The 19,122-nt window shown below is 34.9% G+C and overlaps 2 protein-coding genes and 1 non-coding gene across 3 annotated transcripts; 1 reads left to right on the top strand and 2 right to left on the bottom strand.

The window, feature by feature from the left end:
- The first annotated feature begins 1,346 nt into the window (after positions 1-1,346).
- Positions 1,347-7,729, top strand: LOC112519582 (cardiolipin synthase (CMP-forming), mitochondrial). The gene is made up of 8 exons (XM_025127780.1): positions 1,347-1,810; positions 3,108-3,174; positions 3,255-3,329; positions 3,478-3,529; positions 4,995-5,080; positions 5,165-5,239; positions 6,385-6,479; positions 7,022-7,729. The coding sequence occupies exons 1-8, from the start codon at positions 1,347-1,349 to the stop codon at positions 7,113-7,115; spliced, it is 1,008 nt and encodes a 335-aa protein (XP_024983548.1). The 3' UTR covers positions 7,116-7,729.
- A 4,331-nt stretch (positions 7,730-12,060) lies between these two features.
- Positions 12,061-12,132, bottom strand: TRNAW-CCA. Its single transcript has one exon. It is a non-coding gene; the product is annotated as a tRNA-Trp (tRNA).
- A 1,265-nt stretch (positions 12,133-13,397) lies between these two features.
- Positions 13,398-16,629, bottom strand: LOC112519113 (taxane 13-alpha-hydroxylase-like). The gene is made up of 4 exons (XM_025127097.1): positions 16,129-16,629; positions 15,181-15,619; positions 14,297-14,484; positions 13,398-13,743 (listed from the first exon to the last, which is right to left on the bottom strand). Exons 1-4 carry the CDS (start codon positions 16,627-16,629, stop codon positions 13,426-13,428), a joined length of 1,446 nt encoding a protein of 481 aa, XP_024982865.1. The 3' UTR covers positions 13,398-13,425.
- Positions 16,630-19,122: the final 2,493 nt, after the last annotated feature.

Below are 19,122 nucleotides of genomic sequence, written 5' to 3'. Positions count from 1 at the left end.
AAGTATCAGACGTAATCCACACGTGCATATACATTGGACATGCACATTCGACTGTACTAAAAAAAGTGAGATGTGGTGTTGACACTACGCCACCATCCACCATACAAACAAATCAAATATGCTAGGGCTGACCCATACGCTTTCTGAATAATGTGACCGTTAACACCATGGTCAGCTCCATTAGAGCACAAAATTCGAAAGGAGATGTCATCGACTGATCGCACGACCACTGATTGTGTCACGCCATTTGGTGTCATAATGATGTGATTATGGTCCCCCGATAGGTGGTTAGTAGCTCGGTAGTTTACCTTTACAAGTTTATTCAACTATAGAATCCTTGATACGTTGAACACTTGAAATTGATTGTGCTTGCCATAGTAAATGTTTATCAACTCAAGTTATTTGCTTGTAATTTGATGATTGAATCACGAACTTTACTGATGCTTTCTTTGACCATAAGCTACATGGAAGTTTAAAAGTGATCCTTATCAGTTTTTGATAATTTTTAGCAAGGTCCATTGTGACTCGGTTACTGACTCATCATTGGGGGCACCAACGTTGAGATACTTCCCTGGTGGCTATAACTACCATAACCTTCTTAATGTATGTCCTTAGAAACGGATGTTGACCATGATGGGTTAATAAATCAAAAATGAAAAATTAAAATAATAAAAATAATCCATTATGTATTTATTGGACTTATTTTGAAGGTACTGATGAGACGATTATAATTATATAATTTATAAAAAAAAATGTATTTTAGTTAATACATGATTATATATATTAATATGATAAAGATGTAAAATGAGAAATAAAAAAAGAAGAGATATAAAGAAAATTAAAATGGTATAAAGTGTAACTTGAAAATAAAAAATAATCTTATTTTTAATTATCTTGTTGAACGTGAGAGGATATCAAACTTTTAAACTTGTACATGATGCCTCAAGATTTTTACGTCTTAAAAATTCAGCAAATTTAACACGATTTTATAATATAATATAGATACATAAATATATAATATGAAAATATATAATTATAAAACAAATTAATTCGTACGTATTATGATATTTAATAATATTATTAAATTAAAAAATATTTAATATTAAATTCAATAAAATTAACCGTAAAATAAACAATCACTATTTATTTACTCTATTAAAATTATAATAATTTTATTATAAAAATTAAAAAAATATTTTAACGTATTAAAATATTAATAAACTCATACAATTTGAGTTAATTAGATTATACATGTCTGAGCCGACACGTGTAAATCTCTTCCCACGTGTCAACCATCTTCCTTCGTCGTCAAACTATAAAACCCTACCTTCAATGCGCCACCATCAATGGCCATTCTCAGATCACTCAGGAAACTTGCCCAGAAAACCTCTGACGCTAGGAGCAGGAGCTTCTTCATCTCCACTCCAAATCCCACATCTTTGCGATCCCTAAGGTCTTCGATCTTCCTCTCTCGTTCTTCGAACTCGCTATTTCCTAGAATATCTAAGTCGGACTACCCATTCCATGGCCCACTTTTCCTCTCTTATCCTCCATGGATGCTTTTACAATCCGCCACCCCTCTATACTTCCAATCCCACGTCGTTGCCATCCCTAAAATACGGGCTTTTGACTTGATTCGGGAACGTAAGTTCCCGCTAAAATTAGGGTTAATATCGGAGGGAAATTTGGTTAATGGGAAGGAATCGGAGACCGTTGGAAGAGGCGGCGATGATGGATTGGTGGAGAGTTTCGTTAATTGGCCTAATATGATTTCTATGAGTAGATTGGTTTCTGGCCCCGTGCTTGGATGGTATATGCTTCAGTTCCTAGCTAATTCTCTGTTTCTGTGTCTATTTTATTTGCGTACATGGGGATTTGGTAAAGTAGTTGTTGCACATTTTCTCTTTTTATAACTGTTACTTTATTCTGTGAGATAAATGAGAAACATAGTATGTATAATTTGGTGCGTATTCATAGCTTTCTCCCAACGGATAGAATCCACTTTCTTGAAATCAAGAAGATTACTGTTAGAAGTGAACTTAGGGTGGTATCATTTATATGTGTTATTTATTGTTTGCAAAGGGGATGCAAATGTTGGAATGGAAAGAGGTTACATAAACATGAGAAGTTATGTATTGGGGATGTAGTAGTTTCTTTCAGTGGCTGTGTGCTTATTTGTGTATTTGAACCATTTAATGGAATCAATATACAAATCAATCACAGGTATTTCAAGAAGATGCTAAAATTTGTAACACATTTTTCTTATTTCTTTTTAAGTTAAGAACAAGTACACACACAGAAGTGATTCATTTTTTTAGGTACAATCAAGTGTTTGGTGGTGTGGCACTGGAATCTGACGGACATAATGGATCATGCCATTCAAGATTCTAATTTTCCTAGCATGTTTCCTTTTCAGAAACTGTAAACTAAAAACAAAGTGTGCTTACACTGCACAAGGTTAACATTAGTTTTGAAATAATATAGCCACAGTTCAGAATATGTTCTATTTTTCTGTACAAGAAACTGTAGCATTTCTCAGGAAATACATCGGAACACACATTTTCTGGTGGTTGTGAATAGGAAATAAGATTGTAGTTTTGTGGAAACGATGGTTATTTTGTTGGGTTTTCTTGGTCTACAGGCTAAATCCCACAAATTGGCTAGATCATCATTTAGATATGGCATCTTCTCCTCCTTTTGATAGTTTTTACTAGCTAGGTAATCTAGTTTTAGATCGATTAGACATGTCTAAGAGCATCGTTTATTTAGAAATTCCTTAAAGAGAATGATAGCTGATTATGTTCCCTTATCTATTGCGTCCTGTTTTGTAGAATCTAGCTGTAATTTGCATGCAATGACACGTTAGATGAATCATTTTCCCCCTCATGGTGGGAATCCTGGAGACTTGGATGTCTTGGAATATGTGTATGCCATGAAGGCATTGATTACGTAACTTGGAGATGATCAAAGTTTTCCTTGATTTAGTCATTCAGAAGTGGTCCTTCGAGTGCCAGCCAGTTGCTCCCATCCATGGAGTGTTGTATAGTATCATTTTGTGAATGTAACCATTATATTAGATTTCTGGCTCATTCTTTAAATAAATGCAGGATGATCATGCACGATATGTATCTTCCTGCATTTGTTGGGCTTGTTGTCTCTGGGGCAACTGACTGGGTATGACTTTCGAGACCTTTTCATGTCTGGTAGCTGGCACATCCAAAAATTCATACTGCTAATTTTGTTTCTTCTTGCAGTTAGATGGATATGTTGCCAGAAAGATGGGAATCAATTCTGTGGTTGGTTCATACCTTGATCCTCTTGCCGACAAAGTAAGTGCTTTCATTTAGCTCTTTCAAGAGATGGTAATAATGGTTGGTTCATAAGCAACAACAGATAGTAATATGTATGTTCTGATGCATATCAAACTCTTCAGTGGTTAGATTATGACTCTGATCTTATGGAAACTTGTTAATACAGGTTCTAATTGGATGTGTTGCCTTGGCCATGGTAGAAAGGGGTCTTCTGCACTGTAAGTATGGTTTCAGCTTTCATGTTTGTTTTCGTATATGTCTTAAGGTATTTGGTAAATGTTCTCTGTTCGTACTCCATCTCTCTTCCGTTCACTAACCATCTCTCACCACATGCACACCTGATGTCCCAAAGAATTATGTTAATGTAGACCTCAATAGGGTCAATCGTGTACCTTTTATGATAGTAGTAGTGTGTCCTGACATGTGCCTGGAATACCAGATTGATGCCATGAGCTGCAGAATATTTATTATGTACTTGCCACATGTTAATGGAAGTTACATTTGCCATATTTTGGAGCAATGGATTCTAATGAGTTTGCGATCTTGTTCTCTCCCCTCATGGTATATTGGCGAATTGTTGGGCTGAGCTGGATTTGAACCAGCGTAGACATCACAAATATTATAATTGTGTTCGCAGATTCATTTTACCTTTTCCATCTCACTCTTAGAGGGATGTTGGTATCCTCCATCCTAGCGAAAACTATATAAATGTCAAGACTCATATGTAGAAAGGTTCTGCATTCCAACTGTGTCTTCATGGTTCATTGACATTTACTACTGCAACATGTCCAACCCGTTACCACTCATTACAACTTCATGGTCACCACTCAACACCTCTATCATATTACCATATACAAACGCCCAACTATTACATAGCAAGTTAGCAATGTGTAGTTTTATTTAAAAATAATGATTATTGGCCTCCATCTCTTTTTTTGTGTATCTACTATATACACTTGTATGGTTGGTCTTGTGCATATGATAACCAAAAAGTAGCAGCATACCTGATAGTCATCATATCTTGAACCAATTTATGTAACTATCCTGGCAGTCACTCTTAATTAACCTGATAATCATGCTTTGATGAAGTGTATGTCAGCGCTTCTATTCATTTGCAAGCAAATTTGTTTCCTACACACATGCATGGAGTTTGAGGATGGTGGAGCTTGAACTCTTCTTAGTAGAGTGATGTAAATTGCAGTTATGATCTTGAGGTTGCATAATGCTTTAGAGATTTACACCTGTGCTTAAGATCTTACCATCTACCTTTTAATTGATCAAGTTGTGCATTCTTTGAATCCAGTTAACTACATGAATGCTACAATTAGGATATTGGTGTATTCTAGAAGTGCGATGTGCAAAACTGAAATGTTTTAAGAACCAATTTCGAAACTAAAACTAGAAGGAACTGACCATCTTCGAATCACTAAAATAGAGGCTGCACAGCTCAAAAGAGCCATGATATTCTTAATTGCAGTTCACTAAATCACAGTTTTTCTTGTAAACTTTAGATGGGTCATCTTATGTCCAAAGCAAAAAAATAGAAAATATTTGGCGTCTTAGTAATAAGCACCTTACTTTATAATTTTGAGGAATTGTTCATATACACATGGAAAAATGTGATATGTTCTATGCCATCAGGATTCAGGTGGCAACGTTTTAATTTGTTTCATAATTTTGCAGCAGGACTGGTTGCACTTGTTGTAATGCGAGATCTTGCTCTAGTTGGTGGCGCAGTGTATATAAGAGCTAGTCACTTAGGTTCAGAGGTGGGTTCTTCAAGTGAATTGAGCAATTTATTGGGTTGTCTCTCTGTGTTTATTCACATTTCTTATTTGTATATTTTGCAATAGTCAAGGACCTGGTTAGAGTTCTTCAACCTTGATGGGATCCGCCCGCAGAAAGTTGAGCCTTTGATGATCAGTAAGGTAAACATCATGTTTTCTGTGATCTCACTTTTTTCTTCCCTTTTAAACATGATTTGAACACTTTAAAAGAAGTTTCAGGATATCAAAAGTTTAATAGTGTTAGATTTTCTGGACCATTAGTTTCGGAGTTACCTTCATTGTACATTGATCTCATAGCTCTCAGTCCCTTGGTAATGTATACATATATATAGAGGCAGGATCAAACGAGAAGGTGAAGCTTCAAGATCACATGTGATTACAAAGTAAAATCACATGTGATGCAACATGTCCAAAGGTACGCAGAGCAACTTGGTCAACGCGACCAAGGGTCGCAGGAAAGGTCGCCCGCTCTTTGGTCAGTCAATGCAATATGTTTGTATCACATGTGATCTTGGAACTTCTTCCTGCCTCTTTCTCTATATATTATGGATAATAGGCTGATAGGAGTTCGATTATATGTTGAATTACATTAAAATCTTATTTGTGCTCTCTGTTACAAGAGAGCATGTATGTCGCCCAACCCCTTCCGTCTGAGGCTCCTCAAAACCTCGTTGCATTATGGAAAAGGCAAAGGCTATGAAGGTGGTCTCAAATTAATTTCCTACTGGATGTCTTCATCTAGTTTAGTGCGTTATATGCAGTATAATATGCATATGTTATCCCATATCAAGTGTCCTTGGAGTTAAGGAACTTTGTGAGCTATGATATCTGCGCCAAAAGCCTACCTGTTATCTTCACTTGTATTTTATATAGCTGAATAATATAATATCAGAGTGACCTTGAGTAGTTCAATGTTTAATCATCTATGAGGTTGTAGGGTTTAAATTTGACATGGGTAGTTCAGTAATTTACCAATCTTATTGTTATCTCCCTGGTTTTTGTTCCACCTATTTTGGTGCCTAAAACACCCTTCCATAAAATAAATTTCACCTAATATTCACTTACCTAAAATACCCTTTCATAAAATAAATTTTAGGAAATGTGTGGAACACAATCAATCTCACCAATGTCTTCTAATGATTGCTAGTGATCAACAATTTACTTGATAAATACTTTTTGCACCTCATGTCTGAACATTTGGTCATTTTGTAGGCACGTTAATCATTTGGTGGATGAATACTGAAACCTTCCGCAATTTTGATTTGCTAATTGCTTTCTTATCATAGGTTAATACCTGCTTCCAACTAGCCTTGGTTACGGCTGCTCTTCTGCAACCCGAGTTTGGTACTCCAGAAACCGAGTCATACATCACATACCTAAGGTACTTTTGTTACTCCATTCGGATTTCCTTCATCTTATTCCCTCCATCCCAAATACCACGAATGTGTAATTATTACGTTTTTGGTATTAACTTAATGACAATTTACTTTTTAACAATAAAGGGAATGATGAATTTCTCCATCTCAAAATATTAAGGGTAGAACTGGAAACTCGTCACTGACTTTTAAAAATGGAGATTTGGAGCCATTTACCAAACGCTTATCAGATAAGCGCTGACAAGCAAGAGATATCACTCTCGCTTACCTTATCGTGTAACATTCTTGGCCATCAGAATGGATTGTTGTTAAGCGTCTTAAACCTGATAAGCACTTACCAGTAAGAGTTTTTTTCCCTCATTTACCAGGTAAGTGTCAATTCTGTCATGCTTAATTGGTAAGGTAAGTAATACCGGTAAGCACTTACCCGATAAGTACTAGGTAGACGGCTGCTTATTTAGAAATGTGAACACATATTTTGGAACGGAGGGAGTAATTTCTATGCTAAAATACGATTGCTAAAGCTTTCTATTTTGGTTCAATGCAGTTGGTTAGTGGCTTCAACAACATTGGCCTCCACTGCAGCTTATAGTAGACAACATCTGAAGAGCAGATCAATTTTCATCCAAAAGAATGTCTAATCCGAATGCTGAAAGCAAGTTCCACCCTGGCAGATAGTATCTTCTCCCATGGAAACCGGTATGTTGTTGCCATCTGTAGGTCCATTTTTCAATGCGTGTAAATAGTAGATGAGTTTTGCTTCACTATTGAACCATGCAAACAAACACACTCTTGCACAAGTCAGGATCTTCATGGAAGCAACCGCTTTACTTTTTTGGGGTAGAGGTCAGGTTTGTGCACATCTCACTTTCTTAGACCCTACTTTCGAGTGAGATTTAATGTGTCGGTTTGGTTTTTTGAGCCATAAAAACAAACATGACTTAGGAATAGGTAGAAAATAGCTGAGAATTCTTTTTGGAATTTATGATTGTTGACATTATAGTTGTACTAGGTTTTCTATTAAAAGGATATGATAAACTGAAGTCAAGTTTCTTAATCTTCTTGCGTTTGGCTTATTCGATTATGTATTTCCTCAACGAAGTAGCAAGTGATTGTTTTGCAAGTCAGGGGTTTCCACATAAATAACCTCTATCCCGTCTAGGACAGGGTAAGGTCTTTAAACATCCACCCTCGTCACCCTCGTCCCTGTTTTTACGTGGGATATAATGGATGATAGGCGATTTGTGCGAACATCTGCTTCGAGTGTATGGTGTCAATCAAGTAATACGTAGGAAGTATGAATATCGATCCCAGTAATTTAAAAATCAAAAGCCTCTAAAATATCTATGGTCTAAGCTTAGTTTCCAAAAATCTCCAAGCCTTTAAAATTATGTAGCTTCTATACTCGGGCTTTGCTTGCGATGGTGCAATGTCACTATCGCGCAAACATTTTTTGGCCGCAAGTGCATGTCAACAATCATTCGGGACTTGAAGTCTTCTGTGATCGTTGCATACAATGTCGTTTTGTATACAATGTCGTTTTGATGGATTAGAACATTGTCCGGTAAGTAAATAACAATGTTAAATTTTACCGGTAAGTACTTACAGGGTAAGTGTTTGGTAAACGTCCCTTAAATCTAAATAAATTATTCAATATTGAACTCATTTTGAAGGAATTGACGTTACAATGGTATAATTTGTAAAAAAAAGGTATTTTTAATGAATTTTAGTTCATATACCATTATTTATATTGATATGATAAAAAGATAAACTGAAATATGAAAATAAAGGGAATATAATATAAATTAAATTAAATAACTAATTATAATGATATAAATTGTAATTTAGAAATAAAAATTATTTAATTTTTAATATATGAAAGATTGTGTGATATTGTGTAACTTTAAGAGATTGTCCACTATAATTTGTTATACCTCTTAAAAATTCAAGATAAACGTAACTTCATTTTTACAAAGGAGTATAAAAAACAATAGACTTTAGTATTTGAAATGATTAAGTTTGTGAACAATTTTTTGGAACAAAAAAGTTCTTCGATATTTTAAACCCTGTTAAATAACTCCTTGGACTTTCTAAAACTTGTTAGATACATCCTTATAACCTATATAACTGATTAATGTGGTAAAATAATGAAAATAATCAGAAGAAAAAAAAACCAATGAACTTTCATATTTTGAACGATTAAGTCTCTAAATATTTTCTGAACCAAAAAGTACTTACATCTATAATATCTTTCATCATATGTCTTCCATTTTTTTTTTCTTTATATATAAAGATTTCATATAAATAGGTTTTGCAAAATGAATATAGTCATTTAGCAACTAACATTTTCATTTTTAAAGGAATACTTTTTTTTGATTAACCTGTATATCCAAACCGCTATGCGAGCCGACCAATTCCAGGACGACCACCTGCTTTGCAGATAGCCCGGAGTCACCGCATTTGAACCTCCCATGGCTACAAGGGGATTTTTGTTCCTCTTTGTATTTGAACATGAAATTCTGGATTTAAAGAAATACTTTAACCTTTTATACTCATATCAGTTCTTTAAACTAAAGATTTCTCATCAACGTGAGATAACCAAAATCACGTCATACTTAAAAAATTTAAAATACTTAATTCTTATAAAGATTTTTTTATATTTTTTATTTTGTATGGTTAACTTTTTCGCTAAAAATACAGAGGGTCGACCAAAATGAGCCAACAACGTAAGTTTAGAGGATCATTGTCAACCTTTTATCTTTCTATCAATGTGGGATACACAAAATTCAACCACATTTCAACAAATGAAGAATACTCATTTTTTAGTATGCCACCTCTTTTTATCGGTTATATATGTATACATGTGTATGTGTGTGTCGAGCTGGAGAGTTAATGGGGATGAAAATATGGGGGTAGGGGTGTAAATGATGCGAGTCGAGCTCGAGTATTACTATACTCGACTCGAACTCAAAACCCAATTTTCAAGCTCGAACTCGACTCGAAAACTCACGAGTAGTAAAAATCAAAGCTCGACTCGAACTCGATAACTATTTCTCGAACTCGAGCTCAAATCAAGCTCGAAACAAGCACGAATTACAACTCAAATCAAGTTCGAATTTGAACTCGAATCAAGCTCGAACTCGAACTCAGATCCAATTCGAACCAAACTCACCCATTAAAATTTATGAAATTTTAGGATATTTCTCTTATAAATTTTAAAACTTAAAGGTATTCTCTTAGTTTTTATAAAACTAAAGGGATCAACTTCAAACTTTATCATGAAAAAGACAAAGTTAAAAATTCCATCACCTCCCTCTCTCTTTTTATACATCTTTTCTCCCTTTGTTTATCATCTCTATTCCAATGTGAGACAATTTACTAATCTTTTTTGTAGTTTTTCTTTGTCTTTTTAATTGTGATTTTAATTAAAAAATAATTAATTAATTTTTATATACTATATAGCATTGTATTAGTAGTTCAAAAAAATTAATAAATAAAAGAGACAATTTGTTAGTATCTAATATGATCCAAAAAGAATTTGACATTATACTAATGTGGTGTTTGTTTTTTAAGATGTGCTGAAGTCTGATTTCACTTCTGATTTATAAGAGGTGGTGCTGAAGTCTGAAATCTGAATCAGTCAGACTGTTTGTTTTTACGTCTGAAGTCTGAAATCTGAATCAATATAAMYRCGAAAAAAGTCTCATAACGACTAKAACCAATATTCATATTGCATTAATTGTGTCGCCATCATCCTTTGCTCATTGGTTTGATCATACTCATAAAATAACTCATATATAGGAGAGATCGATTTGTAGAGATCGTTTTGGATAGATCGGTAGCTTGAGACCGAGCGAGAGATTGATATGGTGTCTAGATCGTATGATGTGGAATAGATCGGTATGATTTGGTAGCTGGAAATCAAGCGAGAGAACGAGAGATCGATATGGTGTGTGAATAAGAGTCCATTAAGAGTTTAGACTACCACTTAAAAATTCAGAGGACAATAAGAGCTTTTCAGCTCTTATTTTCAAAAAAATCAAACGGTCTGAAAATAAAAACGTCTGACCGATTCAGACTTAAGAGGTATTAAGAGCTTTTTTTTAAAAAAAACAAACAAGCCCTAAGAATCCAAATATGTATTAATTAATTACATTGGATAAGAAAAATATGTAAAAAAAATCATTGGTTGTTGATCTTATGGCAGAAGGATAATTATTGTAGTAGGTGACGAAAAAACAAATGATAACCCTCAGACAATTTAATAAAATAACTAAAACTATATATAAATTTAACACCACCAAAAGAAAGATAATGGATATATTTGTAACGGTGAAAGATCGTGTGAGAAAAAAGAGTTGAGATGAAAAACATAAGAAGGGATTTGGACGCTTGATTACTATTAATCTCAAACCCACCATCAATCATGTTTGATATGGAGATTGATCTAGTCATATTTTATCTTAATGTACATTCAAGGGTGGAGATCCCTTCTTAGATCATCTCTAAGAGCTTCTCCCACAGGAAAAATGGAAAAAATGGGGATTTTGAGTCAATATTTTGCTGCAATAGTTCTCTCAAAACTATCTCCAAAATGAAGAAAGTAATAAAATACTTTGAAAATAAATATTTAGAAAGAAATATAATATTTTAATATTATAATCAATATTAGATTCTCCAAAAATAAGAAATCTATTAAAGATGAATGTAATTTTTTTTTTTGAGATTTTGTTCATTTGGTTTATGGTTAGATTTAAGATGAAATCATTAGAGGTGAGCAGCGAAACCGGGTACCAGACTATAGAACTGGAACTGCCTTGGAACCGCCGCTTCCAGAACCGGAACCGATATGAGTGGTTCCGGTTCCTAAAATACGGAACCGATTGAGAATGGTTCCAGTTCCGGTTCTTAATTTTTCGGAACTGTTACCCACCGGGTACCCGGTATTTTTCAATAAAAAAATAATAATTATTTTTTAATACTAAATTTATATTAGGTTTACGTCTTAAAAGCACGTCGTCATCTTCAATCTTCATCTAAATTCTTCATATAAAATGATTCGTATTTTTTTAAATTGTGTGTTCACTTGGATTCATAGTATGTAATCGTTAAACTTTGAACAATTACCATTATAGTATGTAATCGTTAAACTTTGAACAATTACCATTATAGTATGTAATCGTTAAACTTTGAACATTTTCTATTAGTCTATTATGTTTTGTAATCGTTAATCAATATTTGTAACAATTATTCTGTATAATTTGTATTCTTGCTTATTTATTTAGTGTTTTGGCAATGTTTTATTTTTTATTTCTAAATAACAAATTTTTAATATTTTAGAAAGCGGGTACCCGAAACCGGAACCGGTTCCCGGCGGTTCCGGTTCCAAAAATTTAAGAACCGCTCTAACCGGTTCCGGTTCCAATATCTCAAGAACCGCCGATTCCGGTTTTTGTCAAAAAGAGTGGGTACCCGCCTATGCTCACCCCTAGAAATCATAGATGAGGGTAGAAAACGACATCAGATGAAAGTTAAAGGGAGTAAAATATAATATCAACAAAAAATTGGTAAGGGGTTGAAGGGATTTGAACCCGACGTGAATCGAACACGCAACCTTCTGATCTGGAGTCAGACGCGCTACCATTGCGCCACGGATCCCCTTTGTGCTTCTACTTCCACATCTAATTACATATATTCATAAATATTTTAAATATTAAATGCAAAAAAAAAGAAATATTATTAAATCAAAATAGTTAACCCCAAATTTTACTCTCAAAAAGAGCCCTTGAGTAAAAAATATATTGAGAAGAAATAGTTCAAGTCTAACAAACGTGAGACACTATCAGTTATATCCCCTTTTTCCAAAAAAAAAAAAATCAGTACCTCTACACCATGCAAAGAAAATTACAATAAACTTGACCTTTCTTACAATTTCAATAATTTCATCTGCAACAATCTCACATCTGCAAGTCGGACCACCACGACAAGGTTCATCAGCGAAAAGCTATTTAACAAATGATGGGGTCCTTAAGAACCGTCAACCCGCCATTCTTGGCTACACATCTTCGAGGAAATAGTAAGCATGGCCGACCATTATCCCCTATCATGTATAGTTTTTCAACAAAAATTGGGTCAATCTGATTCAATATGCAATCATAATTTGAGGCTCATGTTTAGCAACCATAAGCTAGTTTATATCTTGAACTTAATGAAAAACCCTTGTTCAGTAAGGGGTTGTTTGTTTACCTCTTAATAGTTCCATTAAGAGACAATATCTTAATCGTTAAGAGATGAATCTTGTTTGGCAAAAAAAAGTTTGTCTCTTAATGGTTTCAAAACCCTCGGAATGATTTTGTATCTTGGATCTCCCTTAACCATTAAGAGCCCTAATTTCATGGTACACAATTACCAAACAATTATATTTCATTTTGCACTATATCATGAGAGCCTCTTAATCATTCTGACCACTTAATCATTCTGCACCAAACCATTCAGTAATTGTCAAACAGCCCCTAATGCATAAACTAACTTCTTAAAAAACTAGCTTTTGAATGAGCTCTGGGGTTTTGTTCATTTTTTTTTTCCAATTATGCCCCTTATATTTTAGAATTGAGTAACTATCCAGCACGTCAATATAGGTTATCTTACATTTCCCCTTATACTGTAGCTTACAATTAGTTTGTTAAACACAACCGAAATAGCCTAAAGAGAAGATGCAAAGAGACTACAACACTTGGGCTCGTTTGGTTTGGTCTGGTTTATATAAAAAATACTAGCTTAAAGAAAGGTGATGGTAACGTTATCGACTTACGAGTAGATACACCCAAGCACTTTACCTCTACAAATTGAGGTCCTTAGGTCTGCATAAATCTCAAACAGGATATATTGGGTTCATTTGATTTGGTTTATCAGTTATTGGGTTCCACATGCAAAGACCTTGGTTAAAGACGATCATGTCATTGAGTGATAGTGTTTCCTGGGACTAACAAGGACCGGTAGACCTTGGTTAAAGACGGGCATTGGATCTCTTCCGAACGAGTTTTCTTTCAAAGACAGCTTCCACGTGAACCGTGTCACCAAGTAATGGATCATGGTTAGAGTTTCCATCTTCGCAAACTCGCCACCCGGGCACACCCTTACCCCTCCTCCAAACGCCACAAAACTATAGGGCGGTTTTGTCGTTTGTTGCTCAAATCGCGTTGGGTCGAATCTCGATGGATCGGAGAAGATGTTGCCATCCATGTGTGTCATGCTTGAAACCCACATCACCTGTTTGTTACATAAAAGAAGTCATTTGGGTTCACTTTTTTCAAGATTTCAAGAAAATTGTCTCTAAGGGTGCATTTGGTATGCAGACTACACTAAGGGTGCGTTTGGTATGCAGACTATATGAGACAGAACGGGACAAAAAAAATAGTCTCATGTTTAGCATGCCATGGACAAAAAAAAAAACATGGAACAATGTGAGACTATTTTTAATTTTAATGGGACAAATCTTGATATTTATTGATCCATTAAAAAAGGTGGAACAACATGAGACTAAAGTTAAATGACAATATTTTGGTTGAGTTGTTGTCATTTTACAATCATTATATGATATAAAATAACATTGAACAACATTTAGGGGTAATATGATCATTTTAATAGTTTTCTCATGTCATGTCTTAGTCGTACCAAACATAGGATAGACAATTAGTCCCGTCATGTCCCGTACCATTCCGTCCTGTCTCATCCCGTCTACGTACCAAACACTACATAAAAGTCAAGGTTTGACTTCTGAAAGTCAAACAAACAAAATTTTAACTTAATGGTTTTTATGTACCTGCCATCCTTTAGGAATTATATAACCGTTGTATTCGATGTCCTTGATGGCTTTTCGGAAAGAACCGAAGAACGGTGGATTCAATCGTAAAACTTCGGTTGCTACTCTCCAACTGTACTTCATATTCGTAAGATCATCCCACGTTAACGACTCTCCGGGAGCCTTGTTTCTGACGATTCCGTCTTGCTCTACAATTTCAAGATTTGTAGGTTAGAGATAGCTATGAAATATCTGAAAACCCCATCAGATTATTGTCCAAAAAAGAGGCACTACAACAAAATCGGGTTTATAGGACACTCTCAATTTCTAAGCGTCTTAATAGACCACTTTATAAGAAAATAAAGCGTCATATTTAAAGGCGTTGTAATAAGTTTATATGACATTTTTTTTACGTCATAATAAGTTTTTTAGGACACTTTTAATATAAAGCGTCCCATTAGCAACTTTATAGGACACTATTTGAAAAACTGTCATATAAAAACAAATGTCCTATAAAAATTGAGTTTATAGGACACTTTCTCAAAAGTGTCATATAAAGTTGCTAATATGACACTTTGTATTAAAAATGTCCTAAAAACATGTTAAAAAGCCAAAACATCATATAAACTTATTACAACACATTTAGATATGATGCTTTATATATTGGTCCTATAAATTAAGTCCTATAAAACGGTCTATTGGGACGCTTAGAGATTGAGAGTGTCCTATAAACCCAATTTTGTTGTAGTCAGGGTTTTTTTTGTAACCGTGCGTGTCAGGTCCAATTTGCACTGCCTTGAAAAATAACAGCTTGAGGAGGCTCGATCTTAAGAATGAGAGGTTTCAACGTATATTAAGAACAAATGGTTCAAGTCTAGGAGACTCCAGTAGTATCTAACACTTACCACGAACAACATTATTGTATACAGTCGGGTGTTCGGCTAGTAATTTGATCATGAAACTTATGAGGCTCGAGGTTGCATCGTATCCTCCAAACATCAACCCGACTACGTTGTCCACAATCTCATCGTCAGATGTCAAGTTCGGGTTCTCATTTTGGGCGTTGATCAAATGTGTGATTAGATCTTGATGGCCCGAAGCTTTTTGTTCCTCCAAGATCGACCGTTTTGCACGGATAAGATCCATGATGATGGTTTTCAGTCGTGAACTAGCGTTAAGACTCCGATTGAATTGCGTAAATGGCACGTTTATAGGCACCGAAAGCAGCCCGCGAGTCATTTCTTGGAAAAGCGACAAGAGTTTATCACGTATCGTCCCCTCTTCTAACCCGAGAACAAGTGAACAAATCACATTAAACGTTAGAACCTTCATTACCGGCATCACCTGCAACATTACGATCCAACAACCATGGTTTGAATGATCGAATCCCCTAAAAAAGAACGTTCACTAGATTACAACAAAACCGAGTATATAGTAGCGGTGCTTGAAAACCGACCAGCCCGACCAAACCGGCCAACCCAACCCAAGAAAACCCAAAAATGTTTGGGTTGGGTTGGTTTTAGATTTTTCAAATTGCAAACATTGGGTTGGGTTGTTCAAATGCCTTCAACCTGACCAACACAACCCATATGCAGCCCTAGTATATAGGATGCCAAAAATGTCTAAATTGACATAATATACTGTATTATATTAGATCAAACAATTGTATGTCTTATGTAAAAATGTTACAATAAGTTTATATTACGGTTTTTATATCCCTTAAAACACTTTAAAATAAAACATTTTATTAGTTTTTATAGACTTAATATCAATAAAACAATCTATTACGATATTTAGACATATTTTGCATCCTAAAACCGCTTTCCTTGCAATGAAAAGATCGTTTGACGTACCTGAACCTCCCGTTTACCACGCCAATGAACGTCAAGATGGTTTCGTGTTTCTTGATCCATCTTCGGAACGTACGTTTTTAACACTTCGGGCCTTAAAAACGACACGATTGCTGCCCTAACTCGCTTATGGTCTTCACCATTCAACTCGACTATGATCTTCTTCCCCAAGATCCGGCTAAGCGACGGCGGCATCTTGTTGGCAAGTGTGTTTCCATCACAAGTGTATATAAACTTATTTGCAGCCTGGCCATGGAGGAAAACCGTCGGGTGGCCGAAAAGGGTTAGCTTCGATATTGGACCATACTTCCTTATCCGTTCTTCGAACCACTCGTGGTCGGTGTTGGTTCGCAAGGCAGTCAAGAGGCTAAAGCTTTGGCCGATCACCGGGAACCCAAGTGAACCCGGTGGCAGCCGGCGGTTCGATGATGTTCTGGTTCGAAGAAGAAGGAGTAAAGGGATAACGAGGGATAAGAGTAGAGCTGAAAAGAGGATGATTTCCATGGCGGATGTGAAGAAGAAATGAATGTGGGAATGAAGAGATGAATACGAAGAAGATGATGGAAAGCCGAAATGGGCATCTTATGATTTGTCGTTGTTTCTTTGTTTTCTTTTCCATTTTGATAAAAGTTTATACAAAATACAATTATCTTTTTAACGGGTACTCGTACAATTTAGCGAGATACATTTCGATTTTAATGTTTCGTTTTTTTTGTCTCGATTGATGTTATACAAATTGAAAAAAAAAATTGATACTAGTACCAAAATGACTTTAAAGTTTTTCCATTTTTTTGTGTTTCTTTAATTCATTTTTTTGCTTAATAAATATTTTTTATAAAAATAATAATGAAATATTTTGTTAAAACTCAATTATTATCCTAATTATATTTTAAGTTTTTTATATTTAAAATGAGATATGTCTCGCTGCATTACGCGAGTACTCTTCTAGTATATAAATAAACAGTTAGGACACCATTCTTAAATGCATTATATTTTAAAGAAGTCACTAAAACACTATATTAATAGGAACCTTGTTAAGATATTCGTATAAATTGGAGAGCATATTATGAGAATAAAAATGAGTATATATACATCAACTCTAATAAATATGAAAGGAACATATATTAGAGAAATAAAGGTGTCACACTAATGAATTATCTGGGTTATTGAATCATATTTTGTCACCATAAAGAACTTTGAGACAATGACACATATATGTTTCGACATGACCACAAGGGACACTGTGGTTATGACATAATGATATGTGCTTTATAATATACACATAGACACATTCTCTTTCGAGTGAAAGGCAGAATGAGATAATTAATCAAATTGCAATTATCGACTTCTACAGCACAGGAAGTAACACCACCATCATAAGATGCCCTCTCGAATACCTACAACTTTTTATAAACCTGATCTTTAGCCAAGATAGGAATGAGACCATCCTAAAGCTAATGACATAATACAAAATTATTCAATTCTTACAAACGAATACAATGTGATATTTATAGACATAAACATCTAGAATGTGACCAAAGGGCCTTTGGCCTAAGGGTATCGTAGCCCTTGGTCTTCTAGGAGGTCAGGGGTTCAAACCTCACCATAGGTGAGGAGAGTGTGAGTTTATTTGTTGCATTTGCCGTATATAAATATTATATACTTGACATCTGAATCCAAACTTGACATCTGAATTGAATAAATGCAATATCCAGTCTTCGTTCCCAAGAGCCAAAATCAACTAAGTGTTGTATTTCATCCAAAGCTTATACTTCATAAATAGTCTTGCTAGAATTTGATTGTAGCTTATGTTTCGAAAAGTCTTATAATTGTCTGTGTTGATCCAAAAACAAAAAACCTTCAACGAAATAAAAGAATAGTTGAAATGAGATCGAGACGTCACCAAAGCGGATTAGATGGTCATCTAACCAAAAGAAAATCAATACAAGATAAAGTCAAAAGTAGTCTGACAAATATTACTTCTGGTAAGCCAAATTTGGAGTGCAAACTTATCCAACAAGTTTGGCTCACCAACCCTATCAACTCTCATCCTGGTATGGGAACATGATTGGCATATCAAACAAAATAAGTTCTAAAGTATTATTTTTATTAGTACCATACTTGCTTTACTGTTCCCTCTGTACTATAGAAGGATATATGAGTTAAATAAATGTCGAAATCACCTTCAAAGGATGAAATGAGGAGTACAAACATGCACTGATCAGTAAATCAGATAAAGACACGTGCTAAAGTTGACAACATCATTTTATGCATTGAAGATGTAACAGGTTTTCATTGTCATTTGTTGCAACTCACCCGTTTTGAAAGGAATTCTGAGTGATAGTTTCTTAAACAAAATCAACGTCAACCATCTGAAGAACTATCTCAGTACTTCATATATGAAAGAGTACTGATGTGGTAAAATCATAAGTGTGCACACAGTGGGCATAAAATCCCCAAAGTGGCAGTGCAAGTGCACGCCGACACTAAGATCGCTTCAAGTAATAAAGTGGTATAGTACCAAGATCGTTTCCACAGGGACCGGACTTACTGAGAATCAGAGACTTTCATGAACTTCTTGAACACTGTTTCGGGTTGAGAAAATATTTGAGTTTTGATTGGTGCAAAGCTTTAAAATATGAAATAAACCTTTAAGATTTAAAAGATGGGTATGGGTGTAAGCTTTGCTTAAGAATAAAGCAGGAACGACTTGGTCAGAAACCCATGTGATTTCTATAAGAACTCCTTTCTCTCGAAAGCGAATTCTTATATACTGTGCCCACAGAGTGCCCACAAAGCGTCCAAAATTATCAATCTTAAACTTGCCGATTTAGCTACTAGATAAAAAGATATCTGGCTCCACTAGTCTGAAGATTTATACTCACAACGTATTGTAGCATAAACTCGACTAATATATGAACAAAAGCTAAAAACATGCAAAACCCGCATCTCTGCGTGATTATCAAAGACTCTCTCGAACCTTTGTGCATCATCTAA

Source organism: Cynara cardunculus (assembly GCF_001531365.2).
Source record: "Cynara cardunculus var. scolymus isolate 2C chromosome LG 10, CcrdV1, whole genome shotgun sequence".
NCBI classification, from domain to species: domain Eukaryota; kingdom Viridiplantae; phylum Streptophyta; class Magnoliopsida; order Asterales; family Asteraceae; genus Cynara; species Cynara cardunculus.
This window is presented reverse-complemented; position numbering and strand designations above follow the sequence as displayed.

Bases quoted from the DNA above. Each gene is read 5' to 3' on its own strand.
- LOC112519582 (XM_025127780.1), top strand. From the start codon at position 1,347: ATGGCCATTCTCAGATCACTCAGGAAACTTGCCCAGAAAACCTCTGAC. The intron at 1,811-3,107 runs GTATATGCTTCA...AAATAAATGCAG, and splicing joins TCTGGCCCCGTGCTTGGATG to GATGATCATGCACGATATGT. The intron at 5,240-6,384 runs GTAAACATCATG...TTCTTATCATAG, and splicing joins AGCCTTTGATGATCAGTAAG to GTTAATACCTGCTTCCAACT.
- LOC112519113 (XM_025127097.1), bottom strand. From the start codon at position 16,629: ATGGAAATCATCCTCTTTTCAGCTCTACTCTTATCCCTCGTTATCCCT. The intron at 15,620-16,128 runs GTACGTCAAACG...GTAATGTTGCAG, and splicing joins GTGGTAAACGGGAGGTTCAG to GTGATGCCGGTAATGAAGGT. The intron at 13,744-14,296 runs GTACATAAAAAC...TGTAACAAACAG, and splicing joins TAATTCCTAAAGGATGGCAG to GTGATGTGGGTTTCAAGCAT.